We start from the raw sequence: 19,633 nt of genomic DNA, 5'->3' as shown, positions 1-19,633 counted from the left end.
CCACAGCCAGGAGTGGAAAATGCTGATTGATTTCCTCTTGGCCGGGGGTTACCCAGTCCTACAGCATCCAGATGTCCCCACCCTGCTGCCCTGTGCTCCTACAAACACCTTTTCTCCAATGTTTTGCTCTTCTCTCAGAGCTTGGTGAGGATTATAGGCATCCCCAGCCTCCATCCCCACCCCAGCTGAGGAAGGACCATGGACTGTTTTGAGCCATTAAGGGGCTGAGAAGCACTTTGCCCCACTCTTGGCATGGAGCAGGGCTGGATCAGAGCCCACTAAGGGATCAACCCCTTGGGATGGACAGTGTGAGCCCCGAGCCCTGTGCTCAGTTCCTGAGGGTGGGATGGGCTTTGGAAGAGGTGGGAATGACACGCTGTGGCAAGGAAAGCCCAAAGGGGCAGGTGTCTGCAGTAGCTTCCTTGGCCTCCTTTACTCGCTCTACGAAGAAGGAGGAAAGAAAACATCAGTTAACACCTCGGAGCAGAAAATGAATAATATATTGTCACTTGCAATAACATGTTCAGGACCGGGAGACGGAAAAGTCTGAGTTCTGCAGGAACCCATGCGTGAAGAGGTGATGAAAATAGCACACAGGGCTCACCAAGCAGAGCACCAGTGTGCTCCCAGCAAGGCACGTACCTGCTCATGGCACACAGCTGCTCGTGCACAGCTTCCCCTGCCCGCTGCCTTTACATCTGAGTGCTTGGCAGGACGCAAGTGTTTTGTATAGATGACAAACGCTGAGATAAAAAGGATGTGTTCCAGCTTTGGCAAGGAGAGGAGCCCTCAGCCCTCAAGGCCAAGCCTTTCTTGGTGGCTTTGAAAAGGACACCCGCTTTGGAGGCTGAATTGCTCCATGATTGCCATCTCTCAGCTGCTCTGCCCTTTGCGGGGCCGGATCCCAAGGTGGCTCTTGGCTGCAGGGAGATAACAGCCACGGCAGCTCTGCCCGCGGGATACCGTCGCTATCATTGCTGTTGGATTTTCTACTTCAGATAACGTTGCTCTGCTCCCCTCGGCAGCTTCCATGTGTACTTCAGACCAAATCCTTGCTGACAATGACTGCAAGCTCTGGCTGAGCGAGCCACGGGGGAGGAATAATCCCAGTGCTGTCCCCACGTGAGCCTTGGAGGAGGAGGTGTGGAGTGTTTTCCCGGCTCCCGACGCACTGCTGTGCGCACACACATGGATGACAGGTTGCTGGAATCCCTCCTCCAGCAGCACGCCTTCCCAGCCCACTCCTCACGCGCCGTCTCACGCCTCGCCCCCAGACCTGCTGGATGCAGGGAGCATCCCCAGCTCCTACTGTTGAGCATCACTGATCCTCCTTATGCTGAAGGCAGCACTCCCGTGTTGCAGTATCAGCCCCAGAGCTGCTGATAGCCTGGATCATCTGTGGCTGCAGTGGATTCCATGGGGCATTGACACCCACAGCCCCTTGGTGCTAGCTCAGCTGTTGCCCCCAGAACTCGCAGCTCCCTTTGCCTTCAGAAGGTCATTCTCGCCCTGGGACCTGCTGCACACTACACTGCTTTTCTCCTTTCCTGTAGCACCGTGTCATGGAATCGCAGAATGGCTGAGGTTGGAAGGGACCTTAAACATCTGCTGTGGGTTGCAAGGTGGCACTCCATTATTAATACAGCACTATTTCAAGTGTTTTCAGTATATCTGCCAAACAAGCCCCTGCAGCATTAGGGCTTGGGGCCTCCGCAATCTCCTAATTCATTTCTATTCCCAGAAAGAGCCCTTTCCCTTACCCAGGAATAATCCCCTTCTCCTATATGGCAGGTCTCTACAACTCCATGGACAGCTGGATGATCGTCCCCAACATCAAGCAGAACCACTACACCGTGCACGGGCTGCAGAGCGGCACCCGCTACATCTTCCTGGTCAAGGCCATCAACCAGGCTGGCAGCCGGAACAGTGAGCCTGCCCGGCTCAAAACCAACAGTATGTATGGGAGGGAATGGAGCAGTGGTCCCCAGCATCACCTCCCTGCCCCCGTGGGACTCATCTCAGTGCTGTGGGTTGTGGTCTGCTGTCACCCAATGTGTGCTAGTCAGCTCTGCTGGGGTTTAGGGGCTCATAGGGTGCAGCTTTCATAGGATCACAAAACAGTTGGGTTGGAAGGGATCTTAGTGCCCACTCAGTCCCACTCCTGTACCGTGAGCTGGGTATCCCACCAGCTCACAGCTCACCCACAGCCTGGGGCAACTCTGAGTATGGGGCAGCCCCATCTCTGGGCAGCAGTGCGCAGCCTCACCACCATCTCAGCAAAGAATTTCTGCCTCCCATCCAACCTAAATCTCCCCTCTTTTAGCTTAAAGCCATTCCCTCCAGCCCAGCAAGTGCAGCTCTCCTTCAGGCTTCTCTCCGTGACGCTGCAATCACTCAAGGCTTTGAAAGCTCTGAGTAGGCTTTTGAAATGATTTATTGCCTCCACCTCCTCATTTTCTTTGCGAAACCAGTGCAACCTTAAACAAAATGAGCTGAAGTGGAGTCAGGGCACTGATGGGGATGGGGGGAGCTGCTGAGATGCAGGCTCCAATCCCGCTCTGTGCTGTTTATTAACAATGCATCCCTCCCACGGCTGCTGTTTTTAAGAGCTTTCTCAGTGCCTTGAAAGATGCTTGCTGTGGAAATAAGGAATTGGGGACTTGACAAGCGGTGGTGTGACACAGCAGCACGGAGGGGAGCAAAGGCTCTTGCTTCAACAGCTCCCCGGGGACAGAGCTCGCTCTGGGGTTTTTTTAGCCAAGTGTCATTCGCTAGAGATAGAGGCACAGTGTTGAGGGCTCTGCTTGCCAGCTGAACTCCATTTAGGAGAATAAATCAGTGCCCAGTCGGCCTTTGAAGTCCCCTTGTTGCTCAGATGTGTCTGCAGCAACTTGCTGCACTTGTTAAAATCCGGAGCGGGCATTGCCTGAAGCACTACACAAATTATTCTGTGTTTCTGTGGCTTTGAGGAGCTCCTTCCTTGGGCAGCAGTCCCAGTGCCTGCAGCTCTGCTGCTCTTCAGGCTACCAATGGCCGGTGGCTGATGGCCAGTCCTGCTGCTTGTCTTCTGACTTCCCCTGTTGCTGCCTGCTTTTATGTGCTGTAAAGCTTTTGGGTTTCTGGAGCAGAGAGCTGTCATTCTTCATGGGCTGTGTGCATGAAGAGGGCTCACTGATCATCCTAGGCCAGATTTCTGGGTGATGGTGGAAGCTTGACTTCAGTGTTATTTGGGTGCCTTGCAGCCTGTCCCACCTCTCCCTGCAGCTGGATGGAGAGGGGCAAACCTCTAAGATCACCAAGAGCAACCAACCCATTGCCACCATGGGTTGCCACTAAGCCACACTCCTGCCTGATGTCCTTGGGCAGGGGGCACTGAGGAAGGGTGTTCTCTTCCTGCCTGCTAAACCTTAGGTCATAGGATGCTGCATGGTGTTGAGCATCCAGCACCAATCAAGCTCTGGGATTTCTGTGTGTGAAAACAGTGGGATGCTGTAATCCCTGTGAACTGTAGATGATTGTGCCCTGCAGCAGTGGGTGCTGGAGAAAGCCCCATCTAGGGATGAAGAATGGTCCATAGCCCAGAGTTTCCAACAGACAGCCATGAACAGGCTGGTGTGGGATGCTGCCCTTGTCATCACGGAGCTGCGTGCTTCTCTCCTTTCCCAGTGGACAATTAGAAGACAGCATGCACTCTCCAGCTTCCATAAGCTCCACAGAGGTGTCAGCAGTTTGACGGGCAGGGCCAATTAGCATGTTTCACAGCCCTCTCTCAGCTCCCAGAGCGATGTTTGGAGAGATGGCTTTGCCACAGAAGGTCAGTGTCAGGGCACATTGATTTCTGCAGCATCAGCGCTGCCACTAAATCTGTGTTTTCAAGCTGCCCAAGCAGAAGAGCTGAGGGAAAGAGCTTTGGTCTGGTGACAGGAAGAAACCTTTTGCTGAGGTTGTTCTTGGGTAGGTCTTAATTATTAGCAAGTGTTCAGCTTGCTAATATCATCAGCTGCAGCATTTGCCCGGCTGGAGCTCACCTAACCCAGGTGAGCTCAGGGCAGTCAGCAGGGGCTTCTGAGTCTCATCAGCCTTTGTTCCTTCCATGAAGCTTTGGCAAAAGAAAGGAAAGTTGGTGATGCTGCTGGTCCCTTCCTTGCACCATGCTGGTTAGGTGAACAGAGAACTGAGCAGTTCACCCAGGATGGGGATGGGCAGTGTCCATGCTGGGCAGGGGGCTCTGCCTGCCCCAGCATTGAGGCTTCATTAACCCTTAACATGTCCTAGTGGCACCACCTCCCTCCTCTCTTTGGTCCCACAAGCCCAAAGCCAGGATTTCCTCTTTGCTGCTTGACCTCAGACAGGGGTCAGCTCTGGCCAGAGGACATGTGTGCCTCTGTCCTGATGGAGCCGGGTATTTTTATCCCTCTTTGTGTTACTGCTGGGAAAAGGCAGATCTCAAAATATTGCAGAAGCCGGAGGAGAGGATCACTCTCAGTCTGCAGCTTTACTTTCAGCCCTCCCCACTCATTTTTCACAGAATAAATGAATTTTCTCAAGGAAAATAAACGTGAGCTGCCGGAGCAAGAAGGGAATTATGTGGCTGAGCTCAGTTACAGGGCTGCACTGGAAAGCTCTGCACAGTGCCTTGGCTGTGTTTGCAGTGCTCCCTAAGACGTGGTTTTCCAACAGCCCTGCTGGAAGCGTTGGCCAGGTGCTGTGCCTCTCCAGGCCTCAGTTTGCACAGCTGAAAAAGCAGGAGGGGTGGCTGGATGTTGTGCTGTGGGAGCTGCCAGCAGTGTCTTCAGCAGTGGGTTTCAGCTATTAAGGTGTCCTACAGCAGCTGCCCCATTTGCTTTGCTCTGTGCTACACTAGATCAACCCCTCTCAAAATCATAGCCAGGCTCTGTAGGATGTTTGTACACCGATGTGACAGGATCAGGTCCCCACTGCCATGAATTGCATCTGAAAAGCCGAGAGGATGGGATCTGAAAAGCACCAAAAGAGTCACGTCACCTGTGCAAATGAACGTCACACAGCCATGTTGGTTTGGCTGTCAGAGGGCTGCTAACCTGACACGAGAATTGCAGCTGTGTTTTTCAGCCTGAAAGATCTGCAGAATCCATCACACTTGTCTGTGTTGGAGAAGGAAGGCTGTGTGCTCCCAGCTGGCTCCATGCTCACTTCCAGCCTCAGCCAAACACAGGCTGGACTCAGTGCCTTTGGTTTGCTTCCAAGCCCAAGCTGTCTTCTCCAGGCGTCCCAGCCCTTGTTTGGCAGCAGAGAAACACTGGAAAACCTCAGGCATGTTTCCTGTAAAGTGTAATAGCAGCCTACGCTGCAGGGAGCGAGCTGTGTCGGCTGTTGATGGGGACTTGGGGACATGCTCGATGCTGCACTTCTTCTGTGATTCAATATTGTTATGGCAGCACTTAAGGGTCTGTTCTCCCTTCTCTCTGCTTGTATAACTCTCATTACTGCTAATAGAGTATGGATCCGTTAAGGGATTCAGGCAGGCTGCATGCCTTGCCCAGAGTGCTGCGCGGTCCTTAATGGTGTCGTCAGTGCCTTTTCCATTAGCTGGAAACATCCCCTCTCTCCGCCACAGCATTTTACAACATTAACAGCGAGCAAAAGGGAGCATTTCTGACAAGGGAATGAGGCATATGAACGGGGCAATGTGCAATAACAAGGCTTCCAGTGTTCCCCAGCACCAGGATCATACATGCTGGGGATGCTGTTCCTATTCCAGGAGCACCTTTGGTTCATGGGGCAGATGTTTGCTGCCACATTCTGCCTGCACAGTAATGGCAACACCCGCAAATGTTAACCTACATGTCCTCTTCTAACAGGTCAGCCTTTTAAGCTGGACCCCAAGATGGCCCACAAGAAGTTGAAGATCTCCAACGATGGGCTGCAGATGGAGAAGGACGAGAGCTCCCTGAAGAAGAGCCACACACCTGAGAGGTTCAGCGGCACCGGGTGCTACGGTGCGGCAGGAAACGTCTTCATCGACAGCGGCTGCCACTACTGGGAGGTGGTGGTGGGCTCCTCCACTTGGTAGGCACCCCCTGACCTTCCCTGCATCTCCTGGCAGCCCTCAGTATCCCCTGAGTTTTCATGGGCTGGTTTAGGTCCAGGGTTACTCGGGGTTGGGAAGGTGGATGCTGTTGTCATGGCTGAGATTTGACATTGGGCTGGCTGTGGTGTAGAACTCTTTGAGTGTCTCCTCTCTGAAAGAAGGCTGAGAGATGGCTCCAACCAGACTGCAAGGTGAAGCATTATATCCCTATTTCTCTCCCCTGCTGACCTCACCAATTCCCACCAGGCTCAGCTCTTGCCTTGATGGCACCATCTTTGGGTTCAGGCTCTTGGAATGTATTCCAGTGCAAGCAGACAGAGATGCATCCAGCCTGCACAGGCTGGTGAAACACAACCCAGCACTCATCAGGTTTAGGGTTAATCCCACAGTGAGGTCTCTGAGCAAAGCTTCCCCTCTCTCCCAGGTATGCCATCGGTGTGGCTTACAAGTCGGCTCCCAAGAACGAGTGGATCGGGAAGAACTCCTCATCTTGGGTCTTTTCCCGCTGCAACAACAACTTCGTGGTGAGGCACAACAACAAGGAGATGCTGGTGGAGGTTCACCCGCAGATGAAGCGCCTCGGCGTCCTCCTGGATTACGACAACAACGCGCTCTCCTTCTACGACCCGGCCAACTCCCTGCACCTTCACACCTTCGAGGTCTCCTTCATCCTCCCAGTGTGCCCCACATTCACTATCTGGAACAAATCCTTGATGATCCTCTCGGGTCTGCCTGCCCCAGACTTCATAGATTACCCAGAGCAGCAGGAGTGTAACTGCAGGCCCCAGGAGTCCCCGTACGTATCAGGGATGAAAGCCTGTCACTAGGAGCGACCCTGCACCACAGTGGTACCAGTGATGTGGGCTGGGGCTGGTGGTGGGCATCAGGAGCCCTCCAAGCCACAGAGCAGCCACAACACTCCAACAGGAGGGCACCCACCTGCAGCTCGTTTTATTTTTAAGGGGAAAACGAAAGAACCTCTGAAAATAAACTCCTGTTGGCCAGCTCCATGTGCGCTCACCAGGCTCCTGCAGCATCTTCGTGGCTCTCCCTGGGCAGATCATCACGTGGATGGTTTTGTTTCCCTGTGTCCAGGATGGGCTTTTGGGTGATGTTCTCAGGTGCTGCGGTGGTCAGGGGGGATGTCTGATGCATCCCTGTGGATTGGGGCTGCAGGGATTGGCTTCCTGGAGATTGTGAGAGGCAGGTGGGATCTGGGCATTGTTTTATGGGTAGAGCCATAAAACTCTTTGGCCAACATTTGGCAGCTTGCCTGGGTCTGTGGTCCCCATCCCTCTGGCCCACTGTTTGTCTTATGGGTGGCCCCATTTCACCAGGGAGACCCTAAAATGAGTGTTTCCTAGGAGCTGGGTGAGGTGCTTCGTGCCCCTGGCATAGGTGTTCCTCTGCCCACTGTCCCTGCAGATGGAAGGCAGCTCCTGTGCTGAGCAGAGGTGCTCAAAGGCCATCTCTGTGCTTTCTGACCCTAAAGCTCAATTCAGACCCCTAAAGCTCAATTCAGCACCCAGAATCTTGGGTGCTCACTTTGTTCCCAGCCACGTTGAAGCTATCCTGTTTGCCCCATGGCAAAGGAGCCCTGGTGCCCCAGTGAGCTGCTCCCAGCACCCCAAGCACCAAGCTGGAACCAGCAAGGCCATGGGCCAGTGTGGCAGCATGGGATGTGCTGATGCACAAACTTTGGTCCACGGTGTTGAAAATTCCTTTTTTCCCTCTGGTCTTACCTTGGTAGTATCACATATTGACCAAAGCTGAGACCGCCCAGCTCTGCCCATCCTTTCCTTGCCTTTTTTTGTTGTTGTGATGGAGAGAGACCCTTGGACATTGCTGATAGGAAACTACCTCAAAGCCCAGCCCCAGAGGGGTGGGTGGCTGGCTCAGACAGCACGACAGCCCCTGGGGGCTCATCCCACAGCAGGGTGGGGGCACAGGGGCTGAGCAAGGGGTCCCCACCAGTGAGCCACCCTGGGGAACACTTGTCATTAAAGGATGCAGGGACTGGATGGACACATTTGAGAGCACGGGGTGGGGAAGCAGCAGGGTCACGCCTGCCAGCCCCACAGCTAAGCACACAAGCCACAATTCACTTTGCAAGGCGGAGCTGCCATTTTTTGTTGGATGTTTTGTTCCCAAAGCCCTGTGGGTCTTTTCCCTGTGTGCTGCTCGCGCTGCACCAACCTCCAGCAAATAGCCAAGCACTGGAGATGGATTTCAGCTTCTGCAATCCGGTGCCAAGCTTTCTGCTGGCACTGGCACCGCTTATTGCCAGAGGACTCAGCGCATCCAGTAAAGCACACGAGCCATTACCGTGACATTTGCACCTGATGAAATTGCACTAATCGCTGCGGGATCCCCGCGCGTCTCCTTCCCGTGGCGTCTGGGTCAACCACGTTGTCTTCTCCTGATTGAGGAAAAGCAAAACCCAGCACTTGCCAGGGAATGGGAGCTGTAGCCCCTTCCTGCTCCTCACCCCGCTGCAGCCTGTGCCCCCAGCCCATGTCCCACTGACAAAACCCGACTGGTGTGTGATGGCACATGGGCAGTTGTAGCCTATCTGGGCTCTGCACCCACAGTTATGAATGAGCACGTTTCCCACGGGTAGCGGGGTTGGGGTCCCATGGGACTGAGGGTGCTGCCAGCCCTGTTCCTCCCAGCGACCCCACTGTACAGACTGGGGACGTGGGAAAACCCTGGCTGCCATGTTCTCTTCCACATGTAACATACTTGTTTCAGTTCTGGTTTGGGGGAGGGTTGCTTTTCCTTTTTATGTTTTCTTCCTTTTTTTCTTTCGGGCGGGGGGGGAGGGCAACTTCTTTGTTAATGTGTATATATATATATAAATATAATATATATACGTTACTGAATGTGTCTGTGTGGCAGAGATTGTGCAGCGTGTGGCATCTCTGTTCCAGTAAGTGCTCCTCTTGGCCATCCCCAACCCTCTGACAACACAGTCTGCAGACCTGGGGGTTCCTGGGCCACGGGCACAGCAAGGAACCAGGCCCAAAACCAGAAGGGGCTTTGCTTATAGAATCATTGAGGTTGGAAAAGACCTCTAAGATCATCTAGTTCAACCATCAGCCTGTCTGTGTTATGAGCATTATGACCCAGGATGGGAACAAGGAGCTTGGCACAGCCCCATGAGCATCACACGCTCCATGGGGCTGCTCAGCTGGGGATGCTGGGGGTGTCTGTTCTCCCTGGGGACAATGCCACGTGTCCCATGCATCCCACAGACCACATTTCTCATCCTGGAGTGCTGCCCAGGTTTGAGAGCTCCCGGGGGCGGCAGGATGTGTGGGATGCTGGAGCCCCATCCCCAAAAGACTGTCCATAGGGATATTTTGAAGCTGGGGAATGGTGCAGTGACATTTCCCACTGGTCCCAGCCCAGGGGATGTGAAGGCACTCGAGCTGACAGCCGACAGAGAAAGCCTTTGTGGAGCAGAAGTGCCTAAAATATTCATGAAGGGGAAAACATATGGTGCAAACCAACGCTGTAAAATTAAATATTTCTTACTTTATTCCTTTGCTCCAGGCTTTTTCACATTAAACATTCAGTGCTGGCACATGGAAACTGACCTCAAGATTGAGGAGCTGCTTTCATTGTGGGGCCAATTTGCAGTGTGTGCAGCACCTCAGACCAGTTTAAATACAGGAGTGACCATGAAGGGGTAGGTTTAACTGGGCAGAATGTACAGCACTGTGGGGCTTCAATAATGATAAAGCTGTGCCTTTACAGTGCTGCTGGTGGGGTTTCCAAACAGCCTCCATAGGAAATGAACCTAATGCTTCTTTCCTGAGCATCCCCTGGAGCGGTGCTCCTCACATCAGCAGGGCTGGAGAGAAGCCTTAGCCCTTGAAAAAATATAACCCTTCCTTCATTTTTAATGGCTCCTCAGACTTTCAAGTTCAAGCGAGTGCTTTGCAGCCATCTGGGAGGTTCCAGCGGGTGAAATCTTCAGTGCATCTTCAGTCCTCCTTCTGGATGGGTAATTCTAAAGGAAGGGCGATGCTGTGCTGGGAGTTGGGGTGCTGTGGGTCTGGGGACACAGCTCAGCCTTCGGGTGACCAGGGGACTTCCATGGGGCACCTGAAGCAAGAGGAGGAGGAGGAGGAAAACTGAATATGGGCCACTGCAGCTTGGCAATACCCCAGCTGGAAGATTGATCCCACTGAAACGCTGGGTTCAGAGCCCACAGTTACACACCAAGGATGGGATATGTGCTGCAACCATCAAATGCTTCCAGCGATCTCCATAGAAAGAAAGGCGTTTTCTAATGGCAAAGACAACACATGAATAAGGAACACAAGGGGGTTTTCCATTTACCCCCACACTTCCCAAATTTCCCTCCAGACTGTACCCAGTCGGATATAATGTGGGTTTTCTCTTTTTCTCTCTTTTTCTCTCTTTCTCCATTATTTTTTTGCTTGTTTCTAAGACAAATCTTCACGTGGGTGCAATAACACCTAAGGTAAATCCCAGTCCCACTGCAGGTAATGCTGCATTCACCATTGCCATCACGGCATGGCTCCATGGTCCCATACCCACAGAGGGCATCTCTTCCCCAGGAGTAAAGCTGTTCCCTTTAGCAGTGGTGATTCCTCCCTGCGTTAATAATAGAAGCGTGGCATAGGATGGCCAAGACACGCTGCCCCATCACCATAGGGAGCAGATCCTGCTGGTGAGGCCATCCCCAGCAATGAGCAGGGCATGGCTCTGTGCTCCCCTCCTCATCTCCATCAGGGCAGAGGATGCTCTGCCCACCAAGCAGTTGTAATTGCTGCCTTTATTCCCACCCTGCAGCTGCTGCTACATAGGGCAGGAAAGAGATTTTTCTCCCTCCTTGCTCTCTTTGAAGCCTTTCTCTATTAACCTCTGGTTTCTAGGAAACAATATCTCTTGTGGATGGGCACCTGCGAAAGTCAATTTAAAACCATTACTGACGTGGCAGGTTGCTTCATAGAAAGAAAAAGATTTTGCTGAGCAGATGAAATCGGCTTCGCCGCTGCTTTCCAGGAACCTGCTTTGAAGCACACAAGGCTTCCATGTCACAAGCACAACAAATCGAGCTGGAAATTGCTTCCTCAGCTGGCCAGGAGTTCGTGAAATAGGAGATGCAAAAAAGCTTCATCGGCAGCATCCCCCCACAGGGAAGCTGCAAAGCACAGAGACAGCACAAATTATGATTTCTATATGGTATGTGACATCAAAAGGCTGCCTCATCTGCGGAGGTTCGCTAATGACAGCCATTGCACGGGGATGGGATAATCCTGCTTGGGAATATAAAGCTGCAGTCCTTCAAAGCACGAATGAAATTCCTTTAGCCGATGAATTAACTCCTGGTTGGGGGGAAGGAAATAGTTCACTGAGAAACGTGGTTTTGCAAGGGGTTGGAATGGAAAATTACGCCTTGGAGCAGCTGATTGACTGCAGGGGGTTAATGATTGGTGGGATCTGAACCGGCCCCAAATTAGTCCTCTTTACTCAAACTGTAATTGGGGTTTTAAATGCTCATTTGAAGTAGCAGCCCTAAAATAGTCATCTCTTGACCCATGAGCCATGTGAAAGCGCCACTTTCTTGCATGGCACAGGAATCATCCCTTGGCCTGGCCATGCAACGATGGACTGAGCAGAGTGAAGGTGTGAGAGCAGGCAGCCCCTCATAGAGGCATTTCAGGGTGACAGAGGGCTGTAATGGGGCTGACAAAGGTCACCACCTGGAGCCTGTGGTGCCTGGGAAGTGAGTGCAGGGAAATCGTGGGGCACACAGAACCTGTGTCCTCTGCTGGGGACAATCCCAACCAACAGGATTGCTGTGCAATATCACGATGGATAGCCCTACACAGATGTCCATGTTCCTCTTGTGTCCTCAGGGCAGCTCCAATAACATGCTGAATGCACCCCAAAATCCACCAGCAGTGCAGGACATGCAGAGACACTTCCAATCCCAACCAGTGCCACCAGTGCCAGTCTCCTGGGCACGCAACAAGGCTGGGAAACCACAAGCAAGCCCAGTTCTCCATGGCAACAAGGAAGAACTGGGTCAGATGAAGGCTGGGAGGAGGCAAGCGCTCCCTGGAGCTTTAGAAGCAGCCAGAAAGTCACAGCCCAGGGATGGGGATGGGGATGGGAGCAGAGACATGGCCCATGGCCATCCATGTGCAGCCTGGAGACTGTACTCTTTGCTCTGCAGCATCGATGCAGCTTTAGCAGGTGAATTAAGCACCAGCTGTATAGTTTGAGAGCAAAGCAAAAATTACCTGCAGGACCCACTGTGAATTCACCAGCATTATGTGTAGGCACCACCACTTTTTGGTGGGTCCTGTGTTTCAGGGGACAGTTGGGTTCTAGTGTGTATGGGAATGGCTAAGGCAGAGCCTGAACCAATGACTGAACACCTGGGGAAGGGACACAGCCAGCCCTAGGAGCACAGGTGGAAGCAATTCACCTTTGTGAACCAGTTTCCACCCCTCCCTGAGCCTCATTAAAGGGCTGGCTGTCACAGGGGAAGGCTCTCTACAAGGTGATCCCTCCTTATGAAGTGTTTAATGAGCCATGGTCCTTGGGGCAGGTAAGCTAATCTTTCTTTAACTGCATTGTGGCCATCACCCCTTTTCGGGTAATGTAGAACTGGCTGTTTGCCACTGCCTTTCCATAATGTCTTTAAGTACCTGTTATGTGGCAGTCACTTGTTGGATCTTTGCCCTTCAGTAGTCACTAGAAGTCCTTTGTTCTGTTCCTTGCTCTTTCCATATGTGACTTCGAGACAAATAACTTCTCCTGCTGGTTGGGGTACATCAGATGTCTCTTAGATCATTATGGGGAATAGCTGTATCCTAGAATCATATAACAACCTGAATTGGAAGAGATGCACAAGGACCGTTTAGTCCAACTCCTGGCTCCACACAGGACCACCCAAAATTCATACCTAGTGCCTTGAACTCCAGAAGCCTTGGGGCCATGACAGGGCCATGACTGTCCTAGGGCTCCCCAGTGAGGTGGAACCCTTCTGGTCTGCAAGCAGTGAGGGCAAGGTAAGCAGATCCTCCTATGCATGCAGTGATTCCCAGTGCTTCTTCAGCTTAGAAACAAAGGTGAGATGAAAGGAGCCTTTACCAAGACAGGAAAGAGAGCCAGATGTCACCGTTCCAAGAAATATTGTTGTGATTGCACTGTGCCCCTTTGGATGGGTTCTTGACCAATGCAAACAGCCTCCATCCCAGTGCAAGTGGAGGGAACAACTTGTTGGTCATCCTGAAATCCCACTTCTTGGGTCACGCTGTGTTTGACCCAAGAGATGCCAAACTACAGACCAGAGCAACCGGAAACAAAGGTGATGAAGGGATTTGTAATTAAATTGCCATTAGATGGATAACAGATTGTCTGACAGCTGACAGTGAGTGAAAGCGCTCTATCCTGTCATGTTTTATCAGCATGAAAACCATTTGCAAGTGCTCTAATTACATTCCTAATTGCCAGTGTGATTAGGGACCTGCAGCTGTTCATTAAACGTGTGTCACCCTCAGCCGGCAATCTGCAGGAGAGAATATTTAATTAATTGAATAGCACGTTGGATGAAAGCTGGAGGTGGACAACCTGGGAGCTGGGTGAGGAGCAGAGGAACCTTGCACCAAAAAGAGCTGGTGTGGCAGGTCTTCTTACACCAACAGAGCTGCTGCTGTGCAGATGTGCCCCAGAGAATCAGAAGGCTGCGTTACGGGTCAGAAATGAACAGACGTTAATAAGGAACAGGGTATCATCCATCCAATTTACCTCCTGCTTTTGGATGCTTGCTCCCTTGGCACCTCCATGCTTAGCAGTGCTGCTGTGAGGGCCTTGAGCACATCAGGGAAAGTTTCAGGAGGTGTCATCTTAGCCTCTCTTCCATTTCCACTCGAGAAAATGTCACTGTGCATACAGACCTGTACCTGGTGGATGTGTATCACCATTGGCTTTCATGTCCTTGCTCGGAGAGATGAACCACCCGGCATTGCTTCATGGGCACATACATGGGTGAGGACAGCAGCTGGCCACACTGCAGCCTAGAATAAGCAGAGAGTTGTGTTTATTTCCCCATTTCATACCGGCATTTTCAAGGAATTCCTGTCCCCCAGTCTCTATATATGGGCATGATTACTGGGGATGGGTTGATGGCTGGACTTGATCTTAGAGCTCTTTTCCAATTGTAATCATTCTCAGATTCTATGATCTGAACATAGAAGAATGAAGGCACTAGGCCAGAGAAGAGAGACCCTGCTCTCCTCCTTGTTGCACTCACAGGTTTTTCCTTCCAGATAATCTTCCTTCTTCCACATCCAGGCTTTACTTTCCTTGCCCTCTCCAGAGCCTGACTGCTCAGTGAAGACATCTCCATGGAGATGCAACTCTGGGGCAGCCACCCAGCTGTGAAGCAAGATGGGAATATCTTTGATGTCTTGCATGCTCTTGTTACCAAGCCTGACAGAGAGCAGCCCTAAACCTGTCAAATCGCATTGAGAATGCAGGGCAATGAAAGGCAAGTGGCTCTTGAGGTGCTCAAACCCTCCTTGTGCCTCTAAGGAATCACCTCTTCTCCAACACCTCTTTGGAGTTCCCTTGCCATGAAACCACTCTATTCTGCCTGTGCCTCCTTCCACTGAGTCTCCCTTCCAGTTCTCCTCCTCCCTGCAGCTTCTGCACTGAGCAGTGCAGAGCTTTGTCATGCTTCCGAATGAAGGGCGAAGCACAAAAATAAGTTGTGTGTTATTTACGCTCCTCTGGATTGTGTGTGAATGGGAGCCCTGCAATTTTAAAGCCTTTTAAAATCAGTTAAAGATTTAGATTTCTCTGTTGGCGACATTTGCGACTTGATGTTGCTAAACACTCGAGCGCGGCTCATTTGCAGGCATTAACAAACACATCAGAGGACTCTGAAGCACTAGCAGTGCTGCTCATCTCCTGTTATTTATAATACTCTGTCTCTGGATATTGCCCAGCCAAGAGCTGTTAGCCTGCAGCTGGAGCATCCATCTTCCTTCTGCAAAGCACCAGCAGCACATACCATGGCTGGGGAATGGATCCCTATTGCTGGCTCCTTGGGGGCACAAATCAACAAGTTCTCAGCTTCTGTGATCATAGCTTTCACCACCCAGCTCCTGATGAGGATCACCAGAGCCAGACAACATCCTCTTCACAATGGGGCCAATGTGCAAAGCAGCCTCAGAAACCTGCAACTGTTTTCCTCTGTGTCTGGGACCCAATTAGAGCCCGACATCTACCTGCAACCCAACCAAAATGACTGTTTTCTTCCACGTTAGAACGACTGCAGAGATGTGAAGTGGTGATTATTTCCTCTAATTAATGGTCAGATTTTCAGATCTACCCAGCAATTCACAGATGAGAGACTCCACCATCAGCCATAGCGCATGGCAGAGTCATCCCCTGTAAATAGCTCTAAATGAAGCTCTTTGAGCCACTAGTTACATGGGAGGAAATGAATTACTTGCTGTGTTCAAGACAGACGTGTTATTTACTGAACTCAGAGAATTAAGGCTTTCTGGTTTATTGGAGATGAACCCAAGCAGATGTGATTTAGGAGCCTGGAGTTGCTGGCAGCTCCTGGCATGGCGTGCAGCACGGGGCTGTGCCATTACATGGGGGACTTACAGCTCTTTGTTGCTGGAATATGATGCATTATTAATCAGTCATATTTTAGGAGATCCAAATTTACATTGGCTTTAATTAGACTGCTCTCTTTAATCTTGGAGTATGCACAGGGCTTAATGGTACACAGGAACGTAACATGGAGGGGTGTGTCCTGGGACACCATTACCTCCTCTGCTCTCAGTTCCATCTGCAGGTTGCCATTAGTATGATGACAATGCCATGCTGCATCCCTTGCATCTCCCGAGCCATCAGCCAGGTCTCTTTGCTTTGAACAGGTAAAACCAGGGCTATTAGAGAGGAGGCCTTGAGCTGAATGCATGGAGTGGGAAGCAGCATGTTGGTATGCAGCATGGGCACAGGGCTCTCCTGTGCAGGAAAATGAATGCTGAAATGGACTGAGGCATGTGGAATAAACATTGTTGCTATTGCATGGGAAGGAGCAATGCCTCTGCTGTGTCCCTGGATGAACCCAGCGCTGCTCAGTGCCAGCTCCACCAGCTGCTGCCTTGCTATCCAATGGGGGATGATCAACCAGGTCCTTTCCAGACAAGAACAAGCACGTGTGGGCATCCTGGACCAGCTGATGGGAGCATCCCTCTTTAGTTGGGCAGCAGAGGAACCTGAGCGGGATTTGGCCCCAGGGTCTGCCCACAGCCACATTTGCTTGGCAGAGGAACCAGAGTCCCACAGCTGGTCCCCACGGCTTGTTTCTGCTGGAGCAGGGACAGCAGGAGGAGGTGGGAAAAGTGTTCTGTAAGGCACAGAGCTCAGGGAGTGTGTAAGGCACACACAGCAGCCAATGGCTGGGAATGTAGATGGAGGTATGCAGAAAGAAGCAGCTGATGGTGAAATGCTTCAGGACAGCATCGGGATGGTAAATAGAGCAGGGCTGTGCAAACGGAGCAGCTGTGGGAGGTTCCATACTGTGGTATTATCTCCTTCCCATTTAAGAGCCCTATGTGAGGTTTAAGCAGCATACCATGCTGGCTGCTTGGGAGGAAATGGGCTTTGAATGGATACAAACCACTGCATTGCTGCTCCTTCTGTGCTCCCTGTGCTACTGCAAAGTGGAGGAAGCCGTACCCTCATCCCATAGGCACCTCCAAAGAAAAGGGGGTGAAACCTCCTCACAGAACCTAATGAGAAGTTCAGACAAAGCTCATTTACGCACCGCAAAAAGAGGAAAGAAAAAATCAAACCAGCTTTCTCATTTTCTCCCTTTTTTTTCTTCCTCTCCATACAGCCATATGCATATATATATATATATATGTATGTACTTAGAGGACTTCAAACAATTTTGCTGCTGTTTCCACTGATCTCCTCACTCACTGCTGAGCACTTCTTCAAATGGAAAAGCATCACAGCTCCTCCTCCTCCTCCTCGGAGCGCTGGGCCCCAGTTTTCCTATCAGCCATTTCAAACCGCTTATCCACTCAGCAGCTTTTTGGATGGAGAACTCCCTGGAACTGTGCGCTCATCTCTGAGCACCTGTAATTCTAAATTAAAGGAAAGGGAAAGGCTCATCCTCCTCTGAGACTGCATCTCCCATCTGCAGTAACCAGGGCTGTCTATCCAGCTTGGTGCTCTCCCTGCTGTGCTCTGCCCATGGATGCAATGAACAGCAATGGCACAGAGAGCAAATCAGAGTATGATTGCTGGGTGATTTCATTGCACTGGCAAGCATGGCCTGGATGGATTGGAAACTGCTCCGGCTTCTTCTGATGTCATTGCACTGGGGCACTGTAGTTAAGGCAGAAAAGCACAGCTAAGGAAGCACTGTCTCTTCTCAGGGATAAATAGGAGACATTTTTTCCATGTGAGCATGTCTGATGAGCTACAGGCCGTTGCTGACTGCTGGGTGCTGGTTGGATGGCTGTGGGATGCTCTGGGGCTGGGAAGGTGCCTCCAGCACAGTGAGTGCTGCTGAATAGCAGAGGAGCATTGAGAGGCCCTGCAGAGAGCACCCAGCCTGGTGGCATAGCAATTAGTTGGCAGCTGTGCTGAGTAATGGGCTCTGTTACCGATCTATTATTGAAAGTGATGGAATAATAATATACTGTAGGAAAAAGCGGCACCACGGCACAGAAGGGTGCAAAGTGACTTGAAATTATCTGGTATAAATACTTCAGAAGCCCCAACAGGTGAAGTCTGAATGTGCAGGGAGAGCCTATGGGAGGTGTTTCATAGCAGAACCCTGCAGGAAGCAAAAGCTGTTCTCTGTGCTGAGCATCAGCCATGGAAAACTATGTGGTGTGGGTGGCCCTGGGGGGCAAAGCAGTGATGCAGATAAATGCCCAGACACATTGCTGTGAGGAGGGAATGAAAGGAAGCCTTGTGTTAATGGGCTGGTGTGAGCTCATGGATCATATAGTAGAGAGAGCAGGGCTGGAAGGCCATATCTCAGAATGATATGGCCTCAGAGCTGAGGGCTTTGTGGGGCCGCCTTTGTTTTGCTCTAAAAGCAGTGGTGGTTCAGGAGAAACCCAGAATTAGAACCCCCTGCCTCCACAGATCACAGACCATAGAATAGGTTGGGTTGGAAGGGACCTCAAAGATCTGGTTCCAACCTTCAGGAGCTCTTCTTTGGATCGGGACCTACCAGGATCCTTCATGTGGTTTAAGAGTGCTTGTGGGGCCATTGGAACACGGCGCAAACATAAATACGACATATTAAATAGACAAAGGAAGGAAAAGTTGCTAATTACCCACAAATAACAAGCTGTAACCACGTAGCTCACTTAATTAGAAAAGAAATTAATCACAACATGGAAGGCACACTTTAATTATAGCTAGGCACTGCACTGAGAGATAATGAGCATCACCGGAGCTGGAAAGTGCTGCTGTTTGCAATCTCATTAAGGTCTTTCACTGCACACTCACGTGTCCCCTGCACAGCAGATAGCCTCGCTCTGAGCAAGGAATGGGACCAGAGACCTCCAGAGACCTCTTCCACCCACCCAGAGCTTCCTACTCATCACGTTAGACCAAACACAGTCTGCTCCAACCTGATTTGTTCTGTGATTCCACTGACGCAACGCTGTGGTTTCATCTTAATGCCTGAGAACCTCCTGGATCTTTTATTCCTTCTGCTTTCTGCATTTAACATTTTTCTATAGGGGAGAGAAAGAGGAGGAAAGAAGCTACCAAAATTTCCCTAAGCCTCTGAACACATCTCCCTCTGCCCATGGTCCCTTTCAGCCCTCAAATGTCCTCCATCACCCATCTCACACGGAAATGCCATCTCCTCCTTTGACAACCCACAGTCCTCGCACCCAGCATCTCTCCAATTCCAATGGATCTTCTTCCTCTAATGTGCCTGAGATGTGGGCTGTCCTGGTCCTCCGTAGGGCTGACACTTCCCTGCTTACAGTGGCTTTGGCCAGCCCAAGGCTGGTTGCTCACTTTCCTCAGCATTGCTCTCCAGTTCACATCCATCATCTTCTCCATCAAACCTGCTTGCATGGCCGGGGCCTGGCAGTCTCTTCTCTTCCACTGACACGTTGCTACCACCTTGATGTGGCCATCAGTGTCCCCTCAGGTCATAAAGTCTCCTTACTCTTTGCTTCAGCCCCTTTCTATATGATCAGGGTACATCACTGCAGTCTCAGTGTCTGCTTCCCTGCATGGGAGGTTGTTCCTCCTCTTTGTTTTTCTTCCCTCTCTTAACTTACCAAAATCCACCGGGAAATGGGCAGTTTTAGTAAAGCTGAAGGGATGTGTCACTTCTGCCTCTGCTGACTGGAGGTTAATTAGATAATTACTCACACGTTGCCAGTTTGTCAGGCACGAGCGACGCTGTGATTGCCAACTGGGAAAGCCTCATTTCCCTGAAAACTCACATTGCTGGGAATGTTTTCCTGACACACTCACACAGGTTATGCCCTTCCACAAGTCAGA

General features: G+C 51.2%; 1 protein-coding gene across 4 annotated transcripts in view; it reads left to right on the top strand.

Moving 5' to 3' along the window:
* MID2 (midline 2) overlaps positions 1–8,947 on the top strand; it is a 48,739-nt gene extending 39,792 nt beyond the window's left edge. For all 4 annotated transcript variants that reach the window (XM_015860187.3, XM_015860186.2, XM_015860189.3 and 1 more), the window contains exons 8-10: positions 1,792–1,953; positions 5,841–6,048; positions 6,495–8,947. In XM_015860187.3, the coding sequence (XP_015715673.2) occupies positions 1,792–1,953; positions 5,841–6,048; positions 6,495–6,897 (773 nt within the window). In that variant the 3' untranslated portion in view covers positions 6,898–8,947. The remainder of the gene's footprint in view (positions 1–1,791; positions 1,954–5,840; positions 6,049–6,494) is intronic.
* Positions 8,948–19,633: the final 10,686 nt, after the last annotated feature.

The sequence above is a fragment of the Coturnix japonica genome, chromosome 4 (assembly GCF_054131305.1).
Source record: "Coturnix japonica strain WE chromosome 4, WE-NBRP24, whole genome shotgun sequence".
Classification (NCBI taxonomy): domain Eukaryota; kingdom Metazoa; phylum Chordata; class Aves; order Galliformes; family Phasianidae; genus Coturnix; species Coturnix japonica.
Note: the sequence above shows the minus strand (reverse complement) of the source record. Positions and strands in the feature narration are given on the sequence as shown.